A 26,507-nucleotide genomic window follows, 5' to 3' on the forward strand; every position below is an offset into this window, starting at 1 on the left:
GTCACCTTCCTGCAGGTCACCCCGGTGACTGCCCAGCACTGGGCAGTCTGCCTGCATCACTCCAATACTGCATCTCTGGCCACCGTGCCCCACAGGAGGCAGGGGAGGGGCAGATAGTCAAGGTCCAGGGTTCAGAAAATGATCTCGTCTAGTCACTTTTAAAATTGAAATTTTCTGTAGCTTGGCTGAGGACCAGGGAGAGAACGAGTGATTGATGCAAAGTGGTCAGGGCCCAGGCAGACCCCTAGGTCACAGGGTGGGGAAATCCGAGCATGGAAGTAGACCGGGAGACCCGGCGTGGGTCAGGGCCCAAGCAGACCCCTAGGTCACAGGGTGGGGAAATCCGAGCATGGAAGTAGACCGGGAGACCCGGCGTGGGTCAGGGCCCAGGCAGGTCCCTAGGTCACAGGGTGGGGAAATCCGAGCATGGAAGTAGACCGGGAGACCCGGCGTGGGTCAGGGCCCAGGCAGGTCCCTAGGTCACAGGGTAGGGAAATCCGAGCATGGAAGTAGACCAGGAGACCCGGCGTGGGTCAGGGCCCAGGCAGGTCCCTAGGTCACAGGGTGGGGAAATCCGAGCATGGAAGTAGACCGGGAGACCCGGCGTGGGTCAGGGCCCAGGCAGGTCCCTAGGTCACAGGGTGCAGAAATCCGAGCATGGAAGTAGACCGGGAGACCCGGCGTGGATCAGGGCTTCCGCGGGGGCATGATGGTCGAGTCTGCGGAAGGCTGACTTCATGAGACTGGGTAAGATGGAGAAAGGCCCAGAATGACTGGGAGGGGAGTTGGCAGGAGGGTGAGGCTGGCCGTCAATGCCCACCTTGCTCTTGGGCCGGCGGCTGCAGGAGGGTCTGATGGCCCATGGCCCAGGCTGGCCCTGCTCTGCCTTGGGGCCGGCTGGTGACCACGCTGAGAATCAGGGCACTCCATGGGACCCTGGGGTTCGGATTGGGCATCACACAGCTAGACACGCCCGTTGCGGCGGGGCCGCAGAGCGAGGGGCAGCAGCGGGCAGCCTGCTTGGGAGGACTGCTGGTGAGGGCAGCGGGAGCCTGCTCCTCCCGGCCGCGCAGGGCGCGCTGCAAGGGGGCGGTTGAGCGAGGGGCGCATCTAACAAAAGGAGAGCCCCTTCACGCGGCGGCCTAGGGGCGCAAAGTGACAGCGCCCACCCAGGCCCGGCCCGCTCCACCGCCCAAGAGGCTCGGCCGACACAGGGGGCTGAGCCTGGAGTTGCCACGCCCCTCGCGGCGCCGGCGCGCTGACGTCAGGGCAGCAGACGCCGGAAGTGGGACTGGCGCGCGTCGTTGCCGGGCAACGGGCCGGCGCCGGCCTAGGGACACCCGGCATTCCTGCTGCGCCGGCTGGAGGAGACGGCTAGGCAGCCGAGGTGGGTGCAGGCCGGGGCCGATAGCCGCCGGGGCCCCAGCGCGCCCTGAGTCCGACCCTCAGGAGCCCTAGGCCAGGCCCTATCGGGGTCCTCAGCGGCCGCCTCGGATCTCCGCCCCCCTCTCCCCCGGCCCCGGAGAGGAAACTACCCGAGCCCCCGGCCCAACTCTCGGGGCTTCCTCGGCACTGCCCTCCCGCGGGCGCCCCGACTCTCCCCTCCTCTGCCGGACTGGGCCTCGGAGACCCTTGCCCACGGCGACCGAGGCAGGACCCCGCAGTTCGCCCACCCTGCAAGGCTGTGCTGACCCCCAGGACCTGTCTGGTCTCTAGAACACGCCCCTGTGCTGGACAGGTCGCCCAGGCGCGCGGAGGAAGAAAGCGGGCAGCGGCTCCGGTCACTTCTCCTGGGTGACCAGGCAGTCTGTGTCCCTTCCACACCGACAGTGGACTCACACCAGGCCATCTGTACTCCTGAAGAAGCCGTGGGCAGCTGCTGGGCCGTGGGCGAGCAGGTGACCCCCTCCGGCGCTGTCCACTCGGGGCTGCTCCCGCGCAGCAGTATGGATGTCTCCTGAGCGTCTTCCCATCGCGTCTGTGCGGGCCCGGGGCACCAACATGCAAGACCAGCGGGAGCTGGGGGGCGCAGCTGGCCAGGGGCTCCCTCTCTGCGCCTTTCTGAGTGACCTCCCAGAGCAAGGAGGCGGGGTTTCCCTCCGCCAGGTTTCTAAAGACAGCGGTGCCCCTGGGAGGCAGAGTGGTGACGCTGTGGAGTGGGCGAGGCTCCGCTGCGCCCTTCCCCCGCCGGCCGGGGAAGCCAGGACCTCTGGGGGCAGCTGCGAGGGCTTGTCTACCAGCACCGCCAGGGGTCCAGACCCAGGGGAACACAGCGGCGCCTGGGGGGAGTTTGAAGTCTTTCAAGAATCCTCAGCCAGCTCTGAACAATTCTGTCAGTCTTTTGAGCTCCAGGAGAGGCCCGCAGCCTCTCAGCCGTGGAGAACCGCTTCTGCCCAAAAGGAGCATGGTTCTAGCCAGCCTCACCAGGGTGGAGTGACAGGAACCGGCGCCATCGCCGCTTCTGAGGTATTTCTAAAGTCTTGGCCATGTTGCACAGGAAGTGTCTCCTACCCTGTGGTGGGCTGGTCAGGGAGGGGTCCGCTTGTCTCTGGGCCTTCATCCTGGCCCCTCCTGCTCTCTGTCCCCTCCACCTTCCCGTCTGCCCACTCTCCATCAGCTGGGCTATGTTTTCCTGGGCCCAGTTCTGGGCATGTGGGGGAAGAGCATTTTGTTTGAGTCCGTAACCTCCTTACTTAGAAAACCTTGCCAGATCACATGTCAGTGTGTGTTAGTGATGGGGCGCTGGAGGCGGCCTGGACAGCCCAGCACGCGCCCCTCGTCCCTCCCGTCCTGCCCTGACCACCAGCGTTTCCCTTCACTGTGACTGCCTCTCACCCTCCTCTCTCTCTGCCTTCTCGTCCCTCGTGGTCTGCCCCTAACACCAAAAGCGAAACAGAGAAGGGAGGAGAGGAAAAGGTCCGCTGGTTCTAGGGTGGACCATTTGCTTTCTAAGCCCGGCAGTGTTTCCCTGGACCTCTGATGAGATCAACTCCACATTCAGTTAGCTCTGCTCCAACGCTTGTTTTGAAGACAGGACTGTCTTCCAATGCAGTTACTGTATTGGGGAACAATTTGAGCGTAATGTGAACTTTGCCGGAAACACAGGGTAAATGCAGAAAACCACACGTGCTGAACCGAGGCCCACGTGAATACACACCACACACATGCCCACCTCTCCCAGCCACCTCGGTCTGCCACACCCATCCCAACCCCCCTGACCTCAGACAACTCACCTTCCAGGACTTCACACTTGTCACAACCCACAAACCTCTCTTCCGGGAAGTGCCATTTTTACTGCAGTTGGGACGGATTTCTCAACCAATTCACACGTGTGGAACAGCACTCACATTTCCACTGGGTGCCTGTCTTCTTCCCATGTGTCACTGATGAAGTTTATGACTGTTGTGCCGTGATCACACTCTCCCACACACCCCAGTCTCCGCAGCACGACTCAGTGCAGCGACTTTTAGGAACAAACATGTCATGTTTCAGTAGCGGCAACGATACATGATCATTTACAAATTTCACTTGTGCCACAATTATATATTTAGAATGAGGTGACATGTGTATATGTCTCCTAACTTTGTTGTGTTTTTCTTCTTTTTCAGCTTGTTGTTAGCTGTGAGGATGTTTTCAGGTCTGCTTTTCAAGAAGTACCAGTCCCACAGGCCACCGAGGGTATCTCCACCTTAGACCACTTCTTAGAAGCAAGGAATGAAGAAAGCTCTGGCCTTGAATCCGCGCAGAAACTGTGGTAATGAACTTAAACCGGCGCTCGCGTGTCGTCCGGTGGCTGAGCTGGTGGTCCTGGGGTCGTCGGGTCTTCTGCTTCTGCCTCTGTGGAGAGCACTGACCCTCCCGAGTTCCTGCCGCCTGAGGTCACAGGGTCGCAGGGCGGCCTCCTCTAAAGAGCCCTGTCCAGCCCCGCCTCAGGGCCCCTCCAGCCAGTCCGGAGCAGAGTGGGTCTGGGTGGGAGCACTGCGGGTTCCGGAGGGCCCAGCGGGCCAGTGTGGCGGGCTCAGGGGTTCCTGGGGGACGGGAGCAAGTGATCCCCCAGGTCCTAGAGAGGTGCTCAGTCCACCGCAGGGCTGCCACCCCCAGGGGTTCCTGGGGGACGGGAGCAAGTGACCCCCCAGGTCCTAGAGAGGTGCTCAGTCCACCGCAGGGCTGCCACCCCCAGGGGTTCCTGGGGGGCGGGAGCAAGTGATCCCCCAGGTCCTAGAGAGGTGCTCAGTCCACCGCAGGGCTGCCACCCCCAGGGGTTCCTGGGGGACGGGAGCAAGTGACCCCCCAGGTCCTAGAGAGGTGCTCAGTCCACCGCAGGGCTGCCACCCCCAGGGGTTCCTGGGGGACGGGAGCAAGTGACCCCCCAGGTCCTAGAGAGGTGCTCAGTCCACCGCAGGGCTGCCACCCCCAGGGCCAAGTCCCTGGGAACACAGGTCACAGAGGCACTTGTCTGCCGACGGCCATTTCGTCAGACGGCTGTAGTGGAAACCCATACTAGCTCAAGTGAACGGTGAGGTGGGCCCAGGCCCCAGAGGGCAGTAGAGGTGTCTGGGAGCCGGCTCCTCTGGGACCTAAGCCCGCCTCACAGGCTGGCACTGCAGACAGGGTGGCGGGCAGGCCCTCCGGGGCCCTGGCAGAGGTCTGAGCCAGCCTGCGCCGGGCACTCTCCCCCACCAGCAGAGGTCCCGGGGACGAGGGCTGAAGTGCGCCCAGGGCACACTTCAGCACTGGGCATGTCTGTCACCCTGGAGCTGTTTGGGGACCGGCCACACCCTCGCTCCCAGAGGCCCTAGCTCCCAGAGGCCCTCGCTTCTGGGGGCCGGGCCAGTCCACCAGGTGGGGCTCCAGCACACACTCTGGCATCTGCTTCTCAGTCTGTGGGCATCTCTCTGGCACCTGGCATGGTTCCAGGCACCTGAGATCGTCAGGGAGCAAGACGGCAGAGTATATCTAGCACCCTGGAGCTTCTGCCCTAGGAGGAGACACACGGTGGTGAAATCGGTCATTCAGGCCAGGGCTGAGCTCTGTGGAGACAAAGCTGGCAGGAGGGAGCGGTGTTGGGCGAGTAGACGCTTGAGCAAATGAACAAAGAAACAGCAGCCGGGGCTATGCTTTCAGAAGGCTGGAGGGCCAGATGCCTCTGTGCCTCCCTGCTGAAGGCCTTGCAGGCTGCCCTGTAATTAAGGCAGCTCTTTTGCAGTTCTGAATCTAGAAAACTCTGGAGGGCTCTTCACAACACCGGGACCACGACGATCTCCCGATGCATCTGGAGCGAGTCCCGCAGCCGGGAAAACTTCCTTCCTGTTCTCGGAGTAGATGCCGCTCAGAAGGTGCGCTGACCTGGGTAGAGAGGGGCTCCCGGAGGCCGGCAGCACCGCACGTCTTTGCCAGCCATGCTATGCAGCGCACCACAGGGCCCGTGTGGGGCTGGGGAGGGGGTGGGTGCACTGGCGGCTGGGCACAGCCTCCTCGGGCCGCCTGGCCAGTGTGGCTCCTTGGGAGGAGCCTGCGGGGCTTGGGGGCGGGGGACCGCTGGGCCGGGGTTCACAAAGGGCGGACCCCCACAGAGCCCAGATCGAAGCCACGTTGCCATTTTACAGGGAGATGTGCCCGAGGCCCAGCTGGAAAGGGAAGCCGGGAGGAGAAGACCCTCTAACCTTCTGTCCCTCTGGCTGACTCTGGTTTGCTTTCTCAGAGCCTCTCGGGGAGCCCTGGCCGCACTCTGGGGGAGCCCGGCCTCCATGAGCCCGAAGAGCTTGGCTTCCACCTGCAGCGCTGCAGAGCCCTGATCCAGACCAAGGTGAGCGTGAGTCACTTCACTGCTTCACCTGTGGCTCTGAGAGTCCGGGGGCGCTGCGGGGTCAGGGCGGCAGGTCCTCCCCACAGCACGGTGGGGCCCAGGCGGAAGAAGGGGCTCCATCCCGCAGCCCCTCGCACAGAAAAGCCTATCCAGGAACGGGGTTTCTGCCCACCACCCTTGGAGCAGGCGTTGGGGCAGGGGATGCCCTGACCAGCCAGCTGATCTCCTCCAGAGCCCTGAGCTCCACCCGGAAGGGCCTGTCCACCCCCCGACCCCCACCGCGTGCTGGGCATTCCATCCCCAAGGACAAGGCCTGACACATAGTGGGTGAGAGGGGGTCATGTGGGGAGGGGCCTGAGTGGAGCTGGGGAGGAGGGCATGGAGTGAGCCCACAGGCAGAGCAGGGCGGGGCAGTCCAGCCCGTGGGCCAGCCCTCTGCTCTGCAGAACCATCACAGGGCAGGAGGTGGAACCTTCCAGAGGCACGTGGCTGGGCTGTCTTAGAGCAGCAAGACCTAAGTGTCCCCAGCAGCCCCTCTCCCGTGGCAGCCCCAATGGGGATTGGAGCACAGCGGTGGCCTGACAGGAATGTCCAGAGGCCGCGGCTGGGCAGGAGGAAGACCAGGAGGCCAACCTGGCCAGGCCAGAGCTGCCCTCGGGCGCCGTCCCGGCCCGTCCCCTCGGGGAGAGGCTGTGGCTTCGTCCAGAGCTCCTTCGTGTTGACAGTGCGTGGGAGAGCCACAAGACGAGCTGGCCAGGCGCCAGCGGCCGGGGTGTCCCGGGGGGCACGCGTGCTCGCCCTGACTGGTGCCTCCTCTCTTGGCAGCTCTCGGGGACACCGACTGGTGGACAGGGCAGCCTGATCACCTACAGCCTCTTCCTGAAGACCCCCATACATGGAAATGGGCAGTACATCACAATTCCAAGGAAAAAGAAGATTTTCAGTCCTCGTAACCTAAAACTGACATTGTTTAATAGTGACATTTACTAAAGTGGGAGAGCTTTTGTGTCTTGATGCGGGATTCTACCATTTCCTCCCAGTCTGGTTTGGTACTGGAAACCAGAACTGTTTTGTGGAGGTGGTCCACATCAGGGCGGACACTCTGATGAGGAGGTGCGTCCCTCAGCAGGGCCAGCCGCCAGGAAGAGTGCGCCCGGGTCCCCAGGAGCACCGCCCCCAGCCTGGTGGGGGAAAAAGAAGGTGGCTCTGGGGGCACCTGTGAGACCCCAGGCCCTGTGCCTGAACCACGCTGCCCGGGACCCCAGGCTGGCCTGGCATGTGGCTGGGACTGTCACTGGGAGCAGCCGTCAGGGCCCTCGGAAGGTCCTGCACTGGCCCCCCGCCCGGGTGTCCACGCGGCTGGGCGCGCGGCGGGGGTGGGGGTGCCACTTACCCGGACCAAGCGTGCTCCCTGCAGCAGCCACACCTGCCTGCCAGTGGGCGGGCGGCCTGTCATCAGCTAAGGAAGAGATCCCTCCGATGAAAGAGCCCAGCAGGCGGCACTGACCTTTGTAAAATTTTATTAAATCAAACAGCCCGGACAAGCTGTGTTCTTGCTAAATCGCCAGCTCTGTGAGGACCCATGCTGGACCCTGAGCAGCAGCCCTGCCTGCCCTTGGGGAGCAAAGGCCAGTGGGGCCCACAGGCACAGGGACCCCCGCGTCGGTGTTCCCCCACCGTCACTCTCGAGGCGGGGAGACCATAGCTGGGACGGCCTCAGACGCCAGCTCCATGGACGTGGGTGTCAGACCCCAACAGAGGCCCAGCGGGGACACAGTGACCAGCAGCTGTCACTTGTCACATATCACACGGGAGATGGGGGGGGTCACCCGCACCCCAGCGCCCTCAGCCACTCCACAGACCATCTGCCTTATTTAGGGGTGACTGATTCAGTGTGTTTAAGAAATCTGCCTCTCCTTTCCAGCCGGAAGGTGGGAATCTGGAAACAGCTTTCTGCCATGCTGCTTCCGTCACAGGGAGGGGACTGTCTCCGTGGGGTCTCCCAGGGCCCCGCCAGCAGAGATGGCCTGGGCTCTACCATCTCATCCCGACCTTTGGTTAAAGACTTGACGACCTAACATGTGCCGCCATCCTGCGCCCCCCTCTAATCTTGGTGTCCGTGGCCTGGGCTCCCAGAGACGGAGGCTGGGTCCCGCTGGTGAGAGCACAGATCCTGGTCACTAGACGGCGGTCAGTAACAAGGGGCCCAGCCCCCGGCTCTACAGGAGAGAGTTCCCACGAAGATGGAAGCAGTGCAGCACCTACTGAGAGGCAAGAGTGCCGGACGTGCACAGGCAGGCGCAGGCAGCTCAGAGGGACGGCCCCTGGGTCGCCCTGTGGCAGCTCGTCACTCCTGTGGGCGTTTCTTCCTTCGGCCAGTCACCTTGGCGTGCCTGGCTCCCAGCCCACTTCCCCTGTATCTCGGGATCCTCCCGTGTGCGCGCACACATCTCAGCCAAGGTGTGTGGCTGAGTAGGGCGTCTGGGTAGAACATCCTTGACCTGACTCCCCTTTGGCCTCCAAGGAGCCTTTTCTGCCCATGGTTGGGGAGGTCTCCTTGACGAGAGCATAAGCAGCATGTGGTCGGGGTGGGGCCCCGCCTCCTCTTGGTGTTCCCACCCGCAGGGCATGTGTCAGATCACTTCATCCTAAGGGGCCCATCTGCCTCCTGCCTCCCACCCAGACTGAAACTCAGATACTGTCGCGTTCCCGTTCCAACAGCGGCCCTCCCTGCCCCACTGGCCCAGGGTCCAGCCAGGGCTCAGGCAGCTCCTCACCGGTGTCCCAACTCTGAACTTTCCCCCACCCCCACCCCGCTCTGCTCCTTCACCAGAGCCTGGGCCCCCCTCACTCGCCGTCTAATTGGACGTCCAGTCCGGCCCTGATTCTGCACCCTCATGTCCGCTGCGTGAGGAGGGGGCTTCCTGAGCTGGGAGAGACTGGCAGGCTCACGGGGAAGTGCCGCCTGGCCACCCGACTCGGAGGTCAGGGTGTGGGCGGCCAGCACCCTCACCTGGACCAGAACAAGCCCAACCAGCTACCAAACCAGGGCTTAAATAAAGCCGCTATAAAGACTTTAAAAATGAAAGGGGAAGTGTTACTCACTCAGTCGCGTCTGACTCTTTGTGACCCCATGGACTGTATGTAGCCCACCAGACTCCTCCGTCCATGGAATTTTCCAGGCAAGAATACTGGATCGGGTTTCCATTTCTTTCCCCAAATTTGAAAATAGAAATAAAAAGGGTTGAGATTATAAAGAATACCTAGGCAGTGGAAGAGGCCCACAGCCACTCTCGTCACCCCAGCGGCAAGTGAAGGGACTTCCAGCTCCACGCGGGACCAGTGAGCCCAGGGCCAAGCAGCCCCAGTGGGGGGCAGGCCTGGACGCCGCCTCCAGCCCAGGCGGGAAGACTGTAAAATTGAGAAGACTGCTCTGACCAGCACTCTGGGGTTTCTGCCAAGTCTCCATCAGCCTCACGGAGCTGGGTTCGCACACAGCCCTGCAGAGACCTCGGCTGGCGTGTGAGGAGCCTGGCTTCCTTGATGCTGGAGACAGTGTGCAGTGCGCAGTGACCCCACAGACAGAGGCCGAGAGCTGCCCGAGGACCCAGCGCTGGAGTCTGCCAGCCTGGGGGCCAGCCACGTTGTGGGGCAGCAGCAGCCAGGATGCAACGCGAGAACGTTTATTCCAAAACCAGATGACAATGAAACACAGCATCAAAAGCTGCGGGAGGCAAGGAAATCAGCACTCGCTGTGAAATTCACACACAAGAAAAGGAAAGGAGCTGAGACTAATCACTGCCTGACACGCCTCAACGCTTCACCCTGCGTTCCCTGTGAAGTTCTGAGTCACCTTCTCATGTGATGACAGTCTCGTACCACTTACTGTCCTTAAAGAGGACAGTGTGTGCTTACAATGGACGGTTCAGAAGCTTCTTTCAACGTTAGACTAGCCATTGGTCAAGACGTGTGAACCACCCTCAGGGCTGGGCCCCTCCAGAATCTCCCCTCCACAGCTGGCCACCGCATCCACACTCCATCCACAGAACCCCACTGCCCCTCGCATGCACTCCCTGGACCTTGGGCACCTGGGCAAAAGCAGGTGAATTCCACGTCCTTCCTGTCGAGGAGCTGGCGGAGCTCAGCTGTGATCAGATGCAGCTGCAAACACGCACTGGAAACCTCTCCCTGAAAACCCAGTTTCCTTATCTGGAGCCCAGAGCCAGCCTGGCCTGGGGGGAGTGGGTCCCGAGGTGGTGGGGTGAAGGCAGAAGCCTTAGGACTGCAGCCAACACGCCTTTTTCACAGAGTTTACAAACAGGTGACCGCGTGCACATGGGAACTTAAAGCTTCCCCCTCCCCCTCCCTAGTCTTGCTGCTGCTGCCAAGTCGCTTCAGTCGTGTCTGACTCTGTGCGACCCCATAGACGGCAGCCCACCAGGCTCCCCCGTCCCTGGGATTCTCCAGACAAGAACACTTGGGTGGGTTGCCATTTCCTTCTCCAATTCAGGAAAGTGAAAAGTGAAAGTGAAGTCGCTCAGTTGTGTCTGACTCTTAGTGACCCCATGGCCTGCAGCCTACCAGGCTCCTCCGTCCATGGGATTTTCCAGACAAGAGCACTGGAGTGGGGTGCCGTCGCCTTCTCCTCCCTAGTCCTGCACCTCCATTCAAATCCATCACCAGCAACTGACCACTGTTTCTCCCTGGGGAGCCTGACACTGCCAGGGGAGTCGGTGTCCAGACGGGCCCCATCTCACCCTGCCCAGGACGACTGGGCCATCAGCAGGCTCCCGAAACGCAAGTGGGCCACTGGCAGGAGCAGAAGGAGACTGGGGGCTCGGCTGCATCTGCAGACAGGCACCTAGAGCCAAAGCCCAAGTCACCGCGGAGGCTGCCGGACAAACACTGCGGCCGCCCCCACACGGAGCCGGTGCTCTGAAGACAGAACACCACGAAGACGCAGAGCCCCGCGTGGGGTGTGCTGCTCACACACACCCACTTCAGCTCCTTTCCACAGGGAACACTTTGAAAATCCGGAGGGAGCACCCCTCGGACAGCGAGAGCCACAGCCCACCTCTCACCCGCAGCTTCCCAACCCGAACCCCTGGGTGCCGTCCCCACCTGCCGCAGAAGGCGGGACGGGAGAGCTGCCTCCGAGCCCACGGGCCTGGGAAGGAGACGGCCCACTGCCCACCCGCAAGCACACCCAAGTGATGCCCGCGCCCGACCCACAGGCCCCGCTGGATCAGCGGACCGAGCTCAGCGAGGCAGAACGTCTGCCCAAGGACACCGTCCGGCAGGTAACTGACAACACGCTCCACTCCGTTAGATAACTTTTTAATAAAATGAGGTGTAACCGCTGACACTAAGAAAACAACTCTTCTTCGCTAAAGGCTGGAGAAGAAAAAGCAGGAGAAATGGGAAACGTGGGGTGGAGTGGGGAGTGAGTAGACTTACTTGTAAACAAGTGATTAAGATCTAAAAGCTGTGGGCAGTCTGGGTGCCCCGGGCACAGGACACACAGCCCAGACCACCGTCAACAACCCTCAAGACGGAGGAGCCGTGATAATGACATGTGTCCAGGCTCCTTCAGTCCTAGACTTAAGCTCAAGCTTAAGAGTCTGTCCCAGCACTGGTTTAACGGAGCACATACAGACACCCTCTGACCCAGTGGTGCACAGATGCCCTCCCTAAACACGGGGGCTCACAGCAGCCTCCGCGAACGCAGGCCGAGTGTGTGGGGGGCCCAGCAGCTGGCCAGGCGGGGGTGCTGGAGGGCAGCTACTGTAGAAGCTTGGCTGTGCTGGGAAACCTGTGCAAGGGTCCCTACATGCAGACCCTTGGAGGCACCATCCGAGACCTCCAGTACGAGTGGTCTCCAGGCAGAGTGCACCCGACCTTCAGCCCCGAAGACAGTTACACATAAACAGGCATAAATAAAACCCTCCAGAACCCACACTGCAGTCCAACAAACACGTGGTCACACAGATCTGGTAAAGGTATCATGTGCAAGGCCTCTGACCCTGACCTCGCTCAGACCGCAGCAGGGCCTAACGGGCAAGGCTCACACCCGAGTCCAGAGTGGAAATCACGACGCGTGGACACTGCAGACTCAGGGCAGTGATGCTCGTTGTAAAAAGAACAGTGTTCCTTAAACCTTAAAAAAATGAAATACACCAACTGCAACTGTTTAGGCTGTAAAAGTTTCTAACATAGCAGCAGACCATGTTTATAGAAAAAATATACTTTTAAGAAAATAGCTAAAAAAAATCTAAAGTGATCAAAGTATAAAAAGTTAAAAAATGTATCTTAAGACAAAATATTGCCTCAGACATATAAAAGTGAATTTTAGAAAATTCACCCATCTAAAGTTGGATGAGGCTGGATGCGGCTGGCATCCTCCAGTGGGGCTGTCGCAGGACACGGGTCAGGGCCGAGGGCGGCACGACCGGCCCGCGGGAAAGCCGCCGGCCCTGGGAGGGCGGGGCCCCCGGACGCTGTTCCAGGGGGCTCTCCCGATCACAGAGAGCTGGCCCCCGGCATGCACAGCCTCGCACGCCGGCTGTTTCCGTGAGCCTCACAGACGCACCGCAATGCCGCGGCTCAGGTCTCCACCAGGATCTCCACCACGTGGTCCAGCTCGCCCAGGTCCGCCTTGCAGCCGGTGCCGGGGGGCGGGGCGGCCGCGGAGGCAAAGGTCTCCAGCCCTTCCGGGCCCGACTTGGCGCCACCCACCATGCCCGTCAGCACGGCGTCCAGGTCGTAGTAGGGGCCGTCCACGTCGGAAAACAGCTCCTCCACCGCGCCCGGGCTGTGGCTCTCCAGCGTCTCAAACACCTGATCTAGTGACCTGGGGAAGCCCCCTCGGCTCTCTCCAGGGCCGGCCCTGCCCCAGGGGCCTGCCGGCACGGCCCCAGGAACCTGTATTGCCGGGACCGCCTGCAGCGCAGAGGCCAGGTCTGCTGGGTCGGGGGCCTGGGGCGGCCCCGCCCGAGCCGAGCGGCACAGAATCTCAGTGGACACGAGGCGGTCACGTGGCAGCCGCCCCGCGGTCTGGGGCCCAGGCAGGCACCAGCTCCCGTCCTGGGTCATCTCCTCCTGGATCTGCCGGACTGTGTTGGCGATGAGGACCGAGCGGCACAGGTTGGGCTCCGCCAGCATGTGGCACAGCTGCAGCTTGACCAGTGACATGTCCAGGAGCGACTGGCGCTGCAGGGGGTCGGCGGGCGCCTCCTCCTCCGAGCACTTCCTCTTCAGCCCCCGGGCGAACATCGTGCCCTGCAGAGACAAGAGAGACGCTGCTGAGCCTGCTGCAGGGGTCCCGGGGATTCTGCCGCACCTCGGCCCGACCTGGGGGGTGACGCATGTGGGGAGGGTGGTGGTGGCTGGGGCACAGACAGAGCAGACACGCTGCGCTGCACCCACCCCGCCTTCCAAATCCTCCCCTCCTCAGCGTCTGGAAGGCCCAGGGCTGGGGCAGGGTCCCCCCTGGGGGCTGGAACAATCTACGGCCACCCCGGGGGGCGCCGCTCCGAGTGGACGCCACGCCAGCACCACTGGATGAAAATGCTGGTTCTTGGGCCTCACCTGGACCGAGGCTGGTTGGACACAGCCAACCTGCTGCACCTCTGCTCTCACAGGCAGAAATGCAAGGAAGCTGCCCTTCTGAACAGGCTCTAAGTTAGGAGACCCCAGGGGACCTTAAAGGTGGAGAGAAAGGGCCAGGGCCCGTGTTTCCCCACAAGCCCCCTGTGCGGGGTCCCTCCTTCCGAGAACAAAGTGAAGCTGTAATGTACAAACCCTCTCTCAAGTTCATAAAGTAACTCAACATTTTTATTTTAAGGAATCCACTCAAGTTATCCATTTAGAGGGTTAAAGCGGCCCGTGCCGCCAGCCCTGCCCTTAAGCAGAAAGGCCCCCTGTCCTGAGTCTCCTTTCAATATCACAGCTCTCACCTCCTGTGTATTTTATCATTTAAAGAACTCTTTTAAACATACATGACTTCTTGAGCACTTATCCCAGAGAAATGAAAGCCAACGTTCACGTGAAAACATGCACAAGAATGCCCACAGCAGCTCCACTCACGACAGCCCCAAGCTGGGGAGCAGGCCCTTCAGGGAGCGGAGGCTGCTGCTCAGATGCCACCACGCAGGGGAGGACTGCCCAGCAGCAAGGGCTCGGATGGGCATCGAGGGGGCCACGCAGCACGAGAAAGCCCATCTCAGGTGGCCCAGGGCTGGCCTCCTCTGTAAGGATCCTACCACTCAGAGAGGGCTCTCTGGGGCCAGGACAGCTCACGTAGGGACCTTGGAGGTGCTGCATGAGCCCCGACTGCTCAGAACCACACGCGGGCACACGACACTCAGGCACACGCATGCACGACCCCACCAGCGCCGAGGCTGCTCTGAAGCCAGTTTCCTGCAGGGGCTACCAGGCCAGGCACCGCGCACAGATGCGGACACTGGGAGGCAGGGGGGCAGGGACGCCCCTCCAGAATACTTCTCTACAACTTCCTGTGGACCTGCAACCACTCCAAAACACAGAAAGGGCAGAGAGAGCTAATATAAACTACGTCACACCCTGCGTTCTGGAGAAACACTCGAGCTTCAAGGGCTCCTCTCTCTGTGGTAGATGAATCACCTCAAGCATCTTTCCACCTAATCTCAAATCCTGACTCTGCACGACCACTGACTTAACCTAGGGCCCAGGGGATTTCCTGGTGTGTGCCCAGGGCTTAGGGCTCAGCTCGCACTGCTGAGGGCCCAGGTCCCATCCCTGGCTGGGGAACGAACATCCTGCAAGCTGCACGGCGTGGACAGGGGGAAAAAAAGGTAATTTAGAGCCTAAACAAAACTCCCTCAAATAACACGATTAAGCTCAACTTCACCAACAGAGGCAGTCAGGCCACCCTCCCTCGGGCCCCTCGAGGCTTGGGTCTAAGGCAGGTCAGCAGCCACTTGGGCCAGCAGGGATGGGTTGGGACCACAGCCGGGAGGCTTCACGGGGCATCTCAGAACGGCCAGTCCCTGAATTCATAACCCGGGGGAGCCCTCCACTCCAGGCGCCAAATTCAGGAGGGCTGCAGCTTGGTATGCTCAGCACCTGGGGTGGCAGCAGCAGGAAAGCAGCCCAGAGGGCAGCTTCCCCGCTGTTCGCCGAGACTGAACAGAGTGGGGACAACCGGCCGCCACCGCGGGGAGCAACCCGGATGCAGCCTGCTCCCACCCGACACGCGGACAGCAGGCTGCCATCACACAGCCCAGGACACCCCACGGCCGCCGGCCCATGGCATCACCCTCCCCAGCCCAGGCTCTGTCAGCAACCTACGCTTCCTGGTTTTTGGTCTCACTCCCCACGGAGGACCAGCTGGAGAAAGCTGCGCAGGACGTGCCCCTGGCCAGCATGCTGGTCAGTCATCTGGCCCCCAGGCCCACTCAGGACCCCAGGCCCCACTAGGAAGCACTCCCACTCCTCTGCTGCCCTCGCCCCTGCCCAGCCTGGTGGTGCTTGTGGCAGCCCCGTGGCAGCTCGGAAGACAGTGCTGTGCTCGTCGCATAGGGCCCGGTTCACAGTCGCGGTCCCTGTGGGTAATGGGGAGAAGCCGAAGCACAGGGCAAAGATGCTCGGCAACCAGTCATCCGGCCGTCTTCCTGGCGTTTCCGGGGCACCCTCTCCCGGGTGCATCCGCGTCTCAGGACGCCCTCCTTTCCACGCTCATCACGCCTTCCCTGTTACTCGGCACTTTACCACCACTTCTGACAGACACGTGTTTCTTACAACATACAACACCCCAACGGTCCTGCCAGTCTCTCCAGGGCTCCACGTCCCCGGCCTTCCGGAGGGCAGATGAGGTGCCATCAGCTCCAGCACTGACTCAGTGCATGGCGGGAGGAGCAGCTGGGATCCTGCCAAACTGCCCTCAGGAAGGCGAACCCCTGCCCCCTCCACCATCTCCCCCGTGCTGCTGGCACAGCAGCTGCTGAGTCTCCGTGCCTCACCGACCGTCCCTGCAGAAGCCAGAACCACCCTCCCCCACCGCCACCACCAGTCTGCCCCACCAGCGGATGGAATGTTCTGTAAGGTTCAAAGTGAGCTAGTGCATGGGGGAAGTGTGCTGTCCCCGAGGACAGGGCACTGTGCAGTAACAGAACTCCAGAGACAGACGCAAGGATACGCCCCGGTGGCCTGAGAACACCCGCTGAGCAATAAGGCAAGAACAGGAACACACGGACTGTGCTCTCTGTGCATATGAACCTGCAGGAGAGGAGAGGGAACCTAGGCTGTTGTCACTGAGGAGTTGGGAGTGGCAGGAACTCCCTGGGATGGCGGGAACACAGCCCCTCCAGGTGGGAGCATGGGTCAGAGAGGAGGCGTTCTCAGGAATTCACTGAGCTGCACAGCCAGCATCTGTCGGACTGACTGCACTAAATTACACCTTCATTAGAAACAACTGCGCCAGTAAGCGAGGCGACGGCGCGGCTGCCAGGGTAAGCCCCACCACCAGCTGCCGCCTGTGTGCCCAGTGGGCGTGCCAGGGCAGAGCTGGCCTAAATGCCTCCTTCCAAACACTCCAAAACCTAAGCGACTGTTAATCTGTGTTACACTCAACACAAGAAGGTGTTGGTGGACTCACAACCATGGAAGGGAGCAGCCCTTGGGCAGTGCCCCACCTCCCAGAGGCTGTCAGAGGGCGGGGCCAGGGTGACCCCAGAAGGTGGCCTGTGAGGGTCCCCGCCTCAGACATCTGCGTTTGGGGCCAAATCTGAACAGAGGGTGGTTCTGAGGGACCCTGAGAGATGCCCAGGGCAGAGGAGGGGATGTGAACCCCCGGCTGGCCTAGTAGAGCCCCTTCTCAGCCCAGACTGCGGTTGGAGGGCAGTGAGCCCCTAACACAGGGCCCCAGCCTCCCAGGCCGTCCTCACTGCAGAGCCTGACTTGCCGGTGAGTGCTGAGCAAAAACCGTGGGGCATTACCCATCTCTGCAATCGGTGAAAAGGTCTCGCCACGGAGCTGGCTAAACCCCGAGGCCCCAGTCCTCATGTGCCACCTGAGACCCCCAACCTCCCCGGCCTACCAGAGTCGCCCCCATCCCCAGCCTACAGCACGGCCCTCAGGCCTCCTCCGGACCAGCGCTCCGCCAGAGGAAAACAAGAGGGACGGACAGGCCATGAGTCCCAGGTGGCAGTGGGGCCAGGGGGTGCCACGCCCGCCCGCTGGGGCACCCCGGCAGGCACAGCCAGGTCCCCGTGCCCGAGCAGCTCACACTGCAGCCCCCACCAAGAGCTGGTGGGAGATGCAGATCCCTGACTCAGAGGAGGAGGGCGGGGAACAGATGGTCACCACAGCCCTCAGCCCTAGGCAAGCACTCGCCCCTGTGAGCTTCAGGTACTTACGGCAAATCAGCATCAACAGTCTCAGTGCTGTCTCACTATCAGACTGGCTTTGAAATACTCACCAAAGATGCAGCTCATGTGGTGGGGTCATCCTCCACTACTGCCTGCCTGGAGTTTTCATAAGCTAGCACTAAAAAGTCGATTGCAATTATCTTTTTTGGGGGGGCGGGGGGTGGAGGGGCAGCATCAGGTGACCTGTGGGATCTTAGTTCCCCACCAGGGCTTGAACCCGGGCCCCTGGCAGTGAAAACACGGAGTCTTAACCACCTGACTGCCAGGGAACTCCCTCAAGTAATTTTCGTTACTTGGAATAAAACACAAGCTTTCTCTTCCTTGGAATGTGTTCTAATAGCAAGCTTGAGGGAAACGTCCAGCCTTTTCCCAAGATAAAAGTTGCCATCTTCTCCCTCTCTCTCAAAAGAAAGTCATAACTGTTTTTCATTCTGAATTTCAATTTTAATTATAAAACATGGTGAAACTTGAAAATAAAGAGCAACTGTATGTAAGAAGTTCATACAATATTTAACTTTGTAAGAGGACAGTACCTTTCCTGGCTCATTCCAACAGAACGGTTAATTCCGTGAGGTTGTCCTGTGCAAGCCACACAGGGCCCCCGAAGAGGAAACGGGCGAGTTTCCAGCAGAAGGAAACCAGCCATTTGGACCCCAGCCTCTCCCAGCAGTTACCTGGCGGATGCTCTTCCTGGTCAGCCTGCTCTGGGGACAATCAGCTTTTGAAAACATAGAGCGCTGCACTTGCCTCTGGAAGCGAGTCTGGTACTTTTCCTAGCCTGGCGACCGAGGCAGGCTGCGGCAGTTCAGGCAGCCCAGTGGACACAAGGTCTGGGAGCCCTCCTCCCCCCACGCCCTGCTCCCCTCCCTGACGTCAGTGTCCACTGGACGGGGCAGCTGAGGCCAGGCTGCGGGGAAGCAGACGAGTGTGGCTTCAGGCCACCCAAGGCTGGCATCACTCCCCTGACCAGCTTATAGAGAAGCTGGGTCTTCTGCTGTACAGCGGTGAGAAACCATTGCAAAACATCCTCAGTGTTCCTTTTCAAAACAATTAAAGCTGAGACACAAAGAAAAGGATCTCAAACTGAACACTCACAGGCACGCAGCCCGCTGCAGAGAGGCAGCCCTGACTTCGGGGGTTCCAGAGAAAGGAGCCTCGGCCTGGGCCATTTCTGGAAGGCAGGACAGCACTGCAAAACCCTAGTCCCGCTGAAAAGACCTATGATGAAATCCAAGCGTTCCATTGCGAACACCTCTCACCCACTGCTCACTCTACAAGAAATGCAGATTGGGAAGGAAACCTCGAAACGGGTGGGTGTGGAGATAAAAGGATGAATGGATAGGTGGGTGGAAGCAGCACAGAAGGGTGGACAGATGAGTGACCGAGGGGCAGCGGCTTCGGGGCACTGTGGTCAGGGCCACAAACAGGGTAAGGGTCCCTACAGGTCTTCCTGGAGGGTAATCGTGGGAGCTGGTGGGGGGGGGGAGGGCCCGCACTGACCTCTTCCAAGTCCAAGGCAAGAAGACAGCGTGGGGGATTCCCCGCGGAGAGCCCGACAGACCCACCTTAGGGGTTTATCCTCATTAAAAGATTCCCCAGTTAAGTTAAAGCTAAGGGGACGTTCCTGTGGACTGAAATGGAGCGGGACAGCCCAAGTTCAGGGTGCGGCAGCAGCAAGGGAGCCCCAGGCGGCCGGTCACTCGGCGGGAGAACGGGCGGGGGACGCTGGTCTCCACGGCCGCGCCCCTCCTCCGACGCGCCCTCGGCCCCCAGGTTGCCCCCGAACCCGACGCTTCGGGCGCCCCCCGGGTCCGCCTCAGCCTCCCGGGTCTCCCGTCTGGGACAGCCCCCCAAGGACCCCTCCAGGAGTCTAGCGTCCCCGACTACGACCGAGCCCTCCCGAAGCCCAGCAGCCGCACAAAGACCCGGGAAACGCCGGCACGCTTACCTGGCCGCCAGCGTCCGCGCCGCCCGCGCCGCTCGCGCCGCCGCCGAGGGAGGGGCTGCCGGAGGGGCGGGGCCGGAGGGCGGGGCTGCGCAGCACCCACAAAGGGTCGCCGTGGAGCCGGCCACCCCGCCTGCTGATTGGCCGGGCGCGGGGGCGGGGCCTCAGGTTCAAACCGCGGGCGGGGCCTGGCGCGCGAGTTCCCGCGCGGCCGCGTTGGCCGTTGGGCCCGCGCCTCGGGCCGCCGCGCCTCGGGCCGCCCCGCCCCGGGCGGCTCCCAGGTCTCCGCGCGCGGCCGCAGTGCGCCTGCGCCGGCCTCCCGCGGGGCGGGGCGCGAGAGGATGGGGTGAGGGTATTTCTTTTAAAAGCTAACTTTTTAGTGGAAAGGCCCTGAATAGGATACAAAAGCTTCAGTCCACTCAGTCAAGGAGCGTTTCTCGAGTGCAAGCCGGGGGCTCGGTGGTGACGCAGTGAGAGGCCCGCAACCTCCCGTGTCCCGTGACGGGTGCCCAGCGGTAGACGCTGGGAGGCCATCTCGCGGGCAGCGCAAACCCACGTTGGATGGGGGCTTTGCCCACACAGGCCTCGAGGGCTATGGTTGCCTGAGGAGGAAGGAAGGGAATAGAGAGGAGAGCGTCCGGGGCGTGAGCGGATCTGGGTCCAGGTGCGCCGGGTGCGGAGACTGGGGCTTCCCTCCGTGCGAGGCGGGAGACTGGGCCTCAGGAGTCTCGCAGCTGGGGATAGGTTGGGGGAATAAAAAGTCCAATTAGGTGACTGCAGTGACTCCAAAGGTCAAACAAGGAGGAAAACTAGGGGAAAGTTTGCTGCTGGCCATATGCAGCACCAAAGATTAAATTCCTTAATATGCAGATTACCCTACAGCTGGAACAGAGATGAACAGACGACAGAGAGTGGGTGGAGGGCAAAGGAAATAAGATTCTCTTAACCAGAGGATGAGAAAGGGCATCACCAGCTCAATGGACATGAGTTTGAGCAAATGCCGGTAGATAGTGAAGGACAGGAAAGCCTGGCGTGCTGCAGTCCATGCAGTGGAAAAGAGTCGGAAAATACTGAGCGACTGAACCACAGCCTGATGGAAAACGCTCAGCCTCGGAGGGAAAGCAATACAAATTTAATCTACACTCACTTGATTCCAATTTATACTCTCAGATTGACAAAGATCCAGAATGCTGTAAGGAAGGTGATACCTTCGGGAGACTTCAGTCTTACTCACCCAAAATGTCCAGCTTACAATAAAAAATTAACGGGCATGCCAGGACACAAGACCAAAAATGGCAAAAAACCAAAACAACAGATAATAGAAATAGACTTGTGGGTGAACCCAGGTATTGGTGTTATCAAGCTATTTAAAAATAGCGATTGTTGTATTCCAGAAAATTAAGGAGAACTGGAATCTATGAAAAACACTCAAATGGGAGAAATAATACCAATCTTATGCAAGATAATGAGGAAGGAACTCTTTCCAACGTGATCAAAGGATGGGGGGGAGGGGGCTTCCCTAATGTTCCAGTAGTTAAAACTCCTGGCTTCCACAGTAGGGGTAACAGTTCAGTCCCTAGTGGGAAAACTAAGATCCCATCCTCACGCTGACGTGCATTGCAAGCTTATGAGTCACCAAGAATATGGGATACCCCTGTAAGTTAATGATTGTTCAAGAAAGCAGGTTTGCTTAACCACAAAACCAAGACTTGCTTAACAAAGATGAGATGGGAATCCAAGTTCTTGTTCGCAGAGCCAAAGAATGGAATCCATGAACACTCAAACATTCACTGTAGCAAGCAAATAGGATTTATTAAAGAGGAGGAAAGTACAAAGCTCTCAGCATAGACACTGAGAAATCTATATGCAGGTCAAAAACCAACGGTTAGAACCAGATATGGAACAACAGACTGGTTCCAAATTGGGAAAGGAGTACGTTGAGGCTGTATATTGTCAACCTGCTTATTTAACTTATATGCAGAGTACATCATGAGAAACGCTGGGCTGGATAAAGCAAAAGCTGGAAACAAGATTGCCGGGAGATATATCAATAACCTCAGATATGCAGATGACACCACCCTTATGGCAGAAAGCGAAGAAGAACTAGAGAGCCCCTTAATGAAAGTGAAAGGAGAGTGAAAAGTTGGCTTAAAGCTCAACATTCAGAAAACTAAGATCATGGCATCTGATCCCATCACTTCATGGCAAATAGATGGGGAAACAGTGGAAATAGATATTTTATTTTCGGAGGCTCCAAAATCACTGCAGATGGTGACTGCAGCCATGAAATTAAAAGATGCTTCCTCCTTGGAAGAAAAGTTATGCACAACCTAGACATCATATTCCATGGACAGAGACATTACTTTGCCAACAAAGGTCCGTCTAGTCAAAGCTATGCTTTTTCCAGTAGTCATGTATGGATGTGAGAGTTGGGCTATAGAGAAGGCTGAGCACCGAAGAACTGATGCTTTTGAAATGTAGTTTTGGAGAAGACTCTTGAGAGTCCCTTGGATTGCAAGGAGATCCAGCCAGTCCATCCTAAAGGAAATCAGTCCTGAATATTCATTGGAAGAATGGATGTTAAAGCTGAAACTCCAATCCTTTGGCCACCTGATGCCAAGAACTGACTCATTTGAAAAGACCCTGATGCTGGGAAAATTTGAAGGCAGGAGGAGAAGGGGAGTGTGAGATGGTTGGATGGCGTCACCGATTTGACGGACATGAGTTTGAGCAAGCTCTGGGAGTTGGTGATGGACAGGGAGGCCTGATGTGCTGCAGTCCATGGAATTGCAGAGTCAGACACGACTGAGCGACTGAACTGAAACTGAACTGAGGGACAGAACAACAAAAGCCTGATTAGTTTAATATTTTACAAGGTGACAGACAAATCCTTTGATCTTTTCAAAGACCTCCTTGAAGAGCCTGGAGTTAGTTCAAGGTGAGAAAGCCTTCATTTAGAACCCAACTTTTGGAAAGTTTGTCAAAAATATCAGAAGGCTTTGGACACTTGCTTAAACTGGACCACGGACTACTAAGAAATGATTATTAATTATCTATTTGACCAAAGTAATGATAAATGATTTCAAAGCCAAATACAAAAAGTTAGGGCTTCCCTGATGGCTCAGATGGTAAAGAATGTGCCTGTGATGCAGGAGACCTGGGTTTGATCTCTGGGTCAGGAAGATCCACTGGAGAAGGGAATGGTTACCCACTCTAGTATTCTTACCTGGAGAATTCCATGGACAGAGGAGCCTGGCAAGCTACAGTCCATAGAGTTGAAAATAGTTGGACATGGCTGAGCAACTAACACACACATACACACACACACACACACACACACACACACAGGGCTTCCCATGTGGCTCAGTGGTAAAGAATCAACCTGTCAACGCAGAAGATGCAGGAGATATGGATTTGATCTCTGGGTCTGGAAGATCCCGTGGAACAGGAAATGTCAACCCAATCTAGTATTCTTACCTGAAAAATCCCATGGACAGAGGAGCCTGGTGGGCTACCTCCATGGGGTCACACAGAGTCGGACACCACTGAGTGAGTGAGTGACATAGTTATAAGAAAAATGTATCTCTTTTAATACTGAGAAGATTTCATTTTCTTAAGTAATCAAAGATCTGATTAAGACAACCTGAAGCACAGGAAATAATTTGGGTAAAGCACAATTTTGGTTTTCTAAGCAGATGACTAAAAGGTGAGGAAAAACCTTTCACACTTTCTTATGAGAAGCAGACAACAATTCAAGAAAACCTAGCCCTTTTAGCATATGAAACTTGTTTTAGTTTTACATGAGTTTTACTAATCTGAAAGCTTATTGTAAAAACCCTTGTAATAGCAATTCAATTTTAGACATCTTGACCACACATAAAGTTACTTTTTTCAAATATTCCTTTCCTACAAACCTGGAGCAGCAGCTGCACGGTGCTGGAGCAACTTTGAGGAGATATCCCACGTCCAATGGCAAAGGAGAAGCCCCAGCAAGATGGTAGGAGGGGCGAATTCATGTTTAGAATCAAAGCCCATTCCCACCAGAACCACTCAGAGAGCTCAAACAAACCTTGTGTGCACCAGGACCCAGAGACCCCGCAGAGACTGAGACAGAACTGTGTTTGACGGGTCAGCAGTGGGCTGCCGAGGGGGAGGGGCTCTGGGTGCAGCAGACCTGGGTGTGGCATGAGCCCTGTTGGAGGAGGTCGCCATTAACCCTACCATAGAGCAACCGGAACTTACGCAGGACTGGGAAATAGACTCTTGGAGGTCACAAACAGAAACTTGTGCGCACCAGGACCCAGGAGAAAGGAGAAGTAACACCACAAGAGACTGACCCAGACTTGCCCGGGAGTGTCCAGGAGTCTCCAGCAGAGGCGTGGGTCGGTGGTGGCCTGCTGCAGGGTTGGGGGCACTGAGTGTAGCAGTGCATGCATGGGACCTTTTGAAAGAGGTCACCATTATCTTTGAGGTTCCCTGGTGACTCAGACAGTAAAGCCTCTGCCTGCAATGCAGCAGACATGGGTTCAATCCCTGGGTCTGGAAGATCTCCTGGAGAAGGAAATGGCAACCCACTCCAGTGTTCTTGTCTGGAAAATCCCATGGACGGAGGAGCCTGGTAGGCCTACAGTCCATGGGGTCGCCAAGAGTTGGATCGACTGAATGTCTTCACTTTCATTTTCACCATTATCTTCATTACCTCCACCATAGTTTGGCCCCGGGCTGGGAGGGATTGGGGGCAGAAGGAGAAGGGGACGACAGAGGATGAGATGGCTGGATGGCATCACTGACTCGATGGATGTGAGTCTGAGTGAATTCCGGGAGTTGGTGATGGACAGGGAGGCCTGGTGTGCTGCAATTCACGGGGTTGCAAAGAGTCGGACTGAACTGAACTGAACTGAAATAACAGGGAGGGAACACAGCTCCACCCATCAACAGAAAATTGGATTAAAGATTTACTGAGCATGGCCCTCCACATCAGAACAAGACTCAGTTTCCCCTGCAGTCAGTCTCTCCCATCAGGAAGCTCCCATAAGCCTCTTATCCTTCTCCATCAGAGGGTAGACAGAATGAAAACCACAATCACAGAAAACTAACCAATCTGATCACATGGACCACAGCCTTGTCTAACTCAATGAAACTATGAGCCATGCCCTGTAGGGCCACCCAAGACAGATGGGTCATGGTGGAGAGTCCTGACAAAACATGGTCCACTGGAGAACAGAATGGCAAACCACTTCAGTATTCTTGCCTTGAGAACCCCATGAACAGTATGAAAATGCAAAAAAATAGGACACTGAAAGATGAACTCCCCAGGTCGGTAGGTGCCCAATATGCTACTGGAGATCAGTGGAGAAATAACCCCAGAGAGAAGGAAGAGACAGAGCCAAAGTGAAAACAACACCCAGCTGTGGATGTGACTGGTGACGGAAGCAAGGTACCATAGGAACCTGGAATGTCAGGTCCATGAATCAAGGCAAATTGGAAGTGGTCAAACAGGAGATGGCAAGAGTGAGCACTGACATTTTAGGAATCAAAGAACTAAAATGGACTAGAAAGGGTGAATTTAACTCAGATGACCATTATATCTACTACTGTGGGCAAGAATTCCTTAGAAAGAGTAGCCATCATAATCAATAAGAGTCCGAAATGGAGTACTTGGACACAATCTCAAGAAAGACAGAATGATCTCTGTTTGTTTCCAAGGCAAACCATTCATTACCACAGTAATTAAAGTCTATGCGCCAACCAGTAATGCTGAAAAAGCAAAAGTTGAATGGTTCTTTGAAGACCTACAAGACCTTCTAGAACTAACACCTAAAAAAGCTGTCCTTTTCATTATAGGGGACTGGAATGCAAAAGTAGGAAGTCAAGAAACACCTGAAGTAACAGGCAAATTTGGCTTTGGAATACAGAATGAAGCAGGGTAAAGGCTAATAGAGTTTTGCCTAGAGAGTGCACTGGTCATAGCAAACACCCTCTTCCAACAACACAAGAGAATACTCTACACATGGACATCACCAGATGGTCAATACTGAAATCAGATTGATTATATTCTGTGCAGCCAAAGATGGGGAAGCTCTATACAGTCAGCAAAACCAAGACCGGGAGTTCAAACCAGATAATGAGCTCCTTTTGCCAAATTCAGACTCAAATTGAAGAAAGTAGGGAAAATCACTAGACCATTCAGAAACGACCTAAATCAAATCCCTTACGATTATACAGTGGAAGTGACAAATAGATTCAAGTGATTATATCTGATAGATAGAGCACCTGAAGAACTATGGATGGAGGTTCATGACATTGTACAGGAGACAGGGATGCAGACCATCCCCAAGAAAAAGAAATGCAAAAAAGCAAAATGGCTCCCTGAGAAAGCCTTACAAATAGCTGTGAAAAGAGAGGTGAAAAGCAAAGGAGAAAAGGAAAGATATATCCATTTGAATGCAGAGTTCCAAAGAATAGCAAGGAGAGATAAGAAAGCCTTCCCCAGTGACCACTACAAAGAAATAGAGGAAAATAATAGAATGGGAAAGACTAGAGATCTCTTCAAGAAAATTAAAGATACCAAGGGAACATTTCATGCAAAGATGGATACAATAAAGGACAGAAATGGTATGGACCTAACAGAAGAAGAAGAAATTAAGAAGAGGTGGCAAGAATACACAGAAGAACTATATAAAGATCTTCATGACCCAGATAATCACGATGATATGATCACTCACCTAGAGCCAGACATCCTGGAATGCGAAGTCAAGTGGGCCTTAGGAAGCTTCACTACAAACAAAGCTAGTGGAAGTGATGAAATTCCAATTGAGCTATTTCAAATCCTGGAAGATGATGCTGTGAAAGTGCTGCACTCAATGTGCCAGCAAATTTGGAGAACTCAGCAGTGGCCACAGTAATGGAAAAGATCAATTTTCATTCCAATTCTAAAGGCAATGCCAAAGAATGCTCAAACTACTGAACAATTGCATTCATCTCACACGCTAGCAAAGTAATGCTCAAAATTCTCCAAGCCAGGCTTTAACAGTACGTGAACCATGAACTTCCAGATGTTCAAGCTGGATTTAGAAAAGGCAGAGAAACCAGAAATCAAATTGCCAACATCCGTTGGATCATCGAAAAAGCAAGAGAGCTCCAGAAAAACATATATTTCTGCTCTATTGACTATGCCAAAGCCTTTTACTGTGTGGATCACAACAAACTGTGGAAAATTCTTAAAGAGATGGGAATACCAGACCACCTGACCTGCCTCTTGAGAAATCTGTATGCAGGTCAGGAAGCAACAGTTAGAACTGGACATGGAACAACAGACTGGTTCCAAATAGGAAAAGGAGTATGTCAAGGC

At 57.0% G+C, this 26,507-nt stretch overlaps 2 protein-coding genes across 3 annotated transcripts; one reads left to right on the top strand and one right to left on the bottom strand.

The window, feature by feature from the left end:
• Positions 1 to 532: 532 nt before the first annotated feature.
• CLBA1 (clathrin binding box of aftiphilin containing 1) lies at positions 533 to 7,364 on the top strand. 2 transcript variants are annotated; one of them, XM_070358094.1, is made up of 6 exons: positions 1,297 to 1,387; positions 1,739 to 2,466; positions 3,609 to 3,754; positions 5,207 to 5,336; positions 5,702 to 5,806; positions 6,632 to 7,364. In XM_070358094.1, the coding sequence occupies exons 2-6, from the start codon at positions 1,951 to 1,953 to the stop codon at positions 6,794 to 6,796; spliced, it is 1,062 nt and encodes a 353-aa protein (XP_070214195.1). In that variant the 5' UTR covers positions 1,297 to 1,387; positions 1,739 to 1,950; the 3' UTR covers positions 6,797 to 7,364. The 2 variants fall into 2 exon arrangements, with proteins under 2 accessions (XP_005911094.2, XP_070214195.1); XM_005911032.3 differs by having other exon boundaries at positions 533 to 2,466.
• Positions 7,365 to 11,110: 3,746 nt separating this feature from the next.
• On the bottom strand, positions 11,111 to 19,293 carry CDCA4 (cell division cycle associated 4). Its single transcript, XM_070358095.1, has 2 exons — positions 19,160 to 19,293; positions 11,111 to 13,084 (listed from the first exon to the last, which is right to left on the bottom strand). The coding sequence occupies exon 2, from the start codon at positions 13,076 to 13,078 to the stop codon at positions 12,410 to 12,412; it is 669 nt and encodes a 222-aa protein (XP_070214196.1). The 5' UTR covers positions 13,079 to 13,084; positions 19,160 to 19,293; the 3' UTR covers positions 11,111 to 12,409.
• Between the last annotated feature and the right edge of the window lie 7,214 nt (positions 19,294 to 26,507).

Source organism: Bos mutus, chromosome 21 (assembly GCF_027580195.1).
Source record: "Bos mutus isolate GX-2022 chromosome 21, NWIPB_WYAK_1.1, whole genome shotgun sequence".
NCBI lineage: Eukaryota > Metazoa > Chordata > Mammalia > Artiodactyla > Bovidae > Bos > Bos mutus.

Coding starts and splice junctions, on each gene's coding strand:
- CLBA1 (XM_005911032.3), top strand. CDS start 1,951: ATGTCTCCTGAGCGTCTTCCCATCGCGTCTGTGCGGGCCCGGGGCACC. Junction 5,337..5,701: donor GAGTAGATGCCGCTCAGAAG/GTGCGCTGACCT, acceptor TTGCTTTCTCAG/AGCCTCTCGGGGAGCCCTGG. Junction 5,807..6,631: donor GAGCCCTGATCCAGACCAAG/GTGAGCGTGAGT, acceptor CTCTCTTGGCAG/CTCTCGGGGACACCGACTGG.
- CDCA4 (XM_070358095.1), bottom strand. CDS start 13,078: ATGTTCGCCCGGGGGCTGAAGAGGAAGTGCTCGGAGGAGGAGGCGCCC.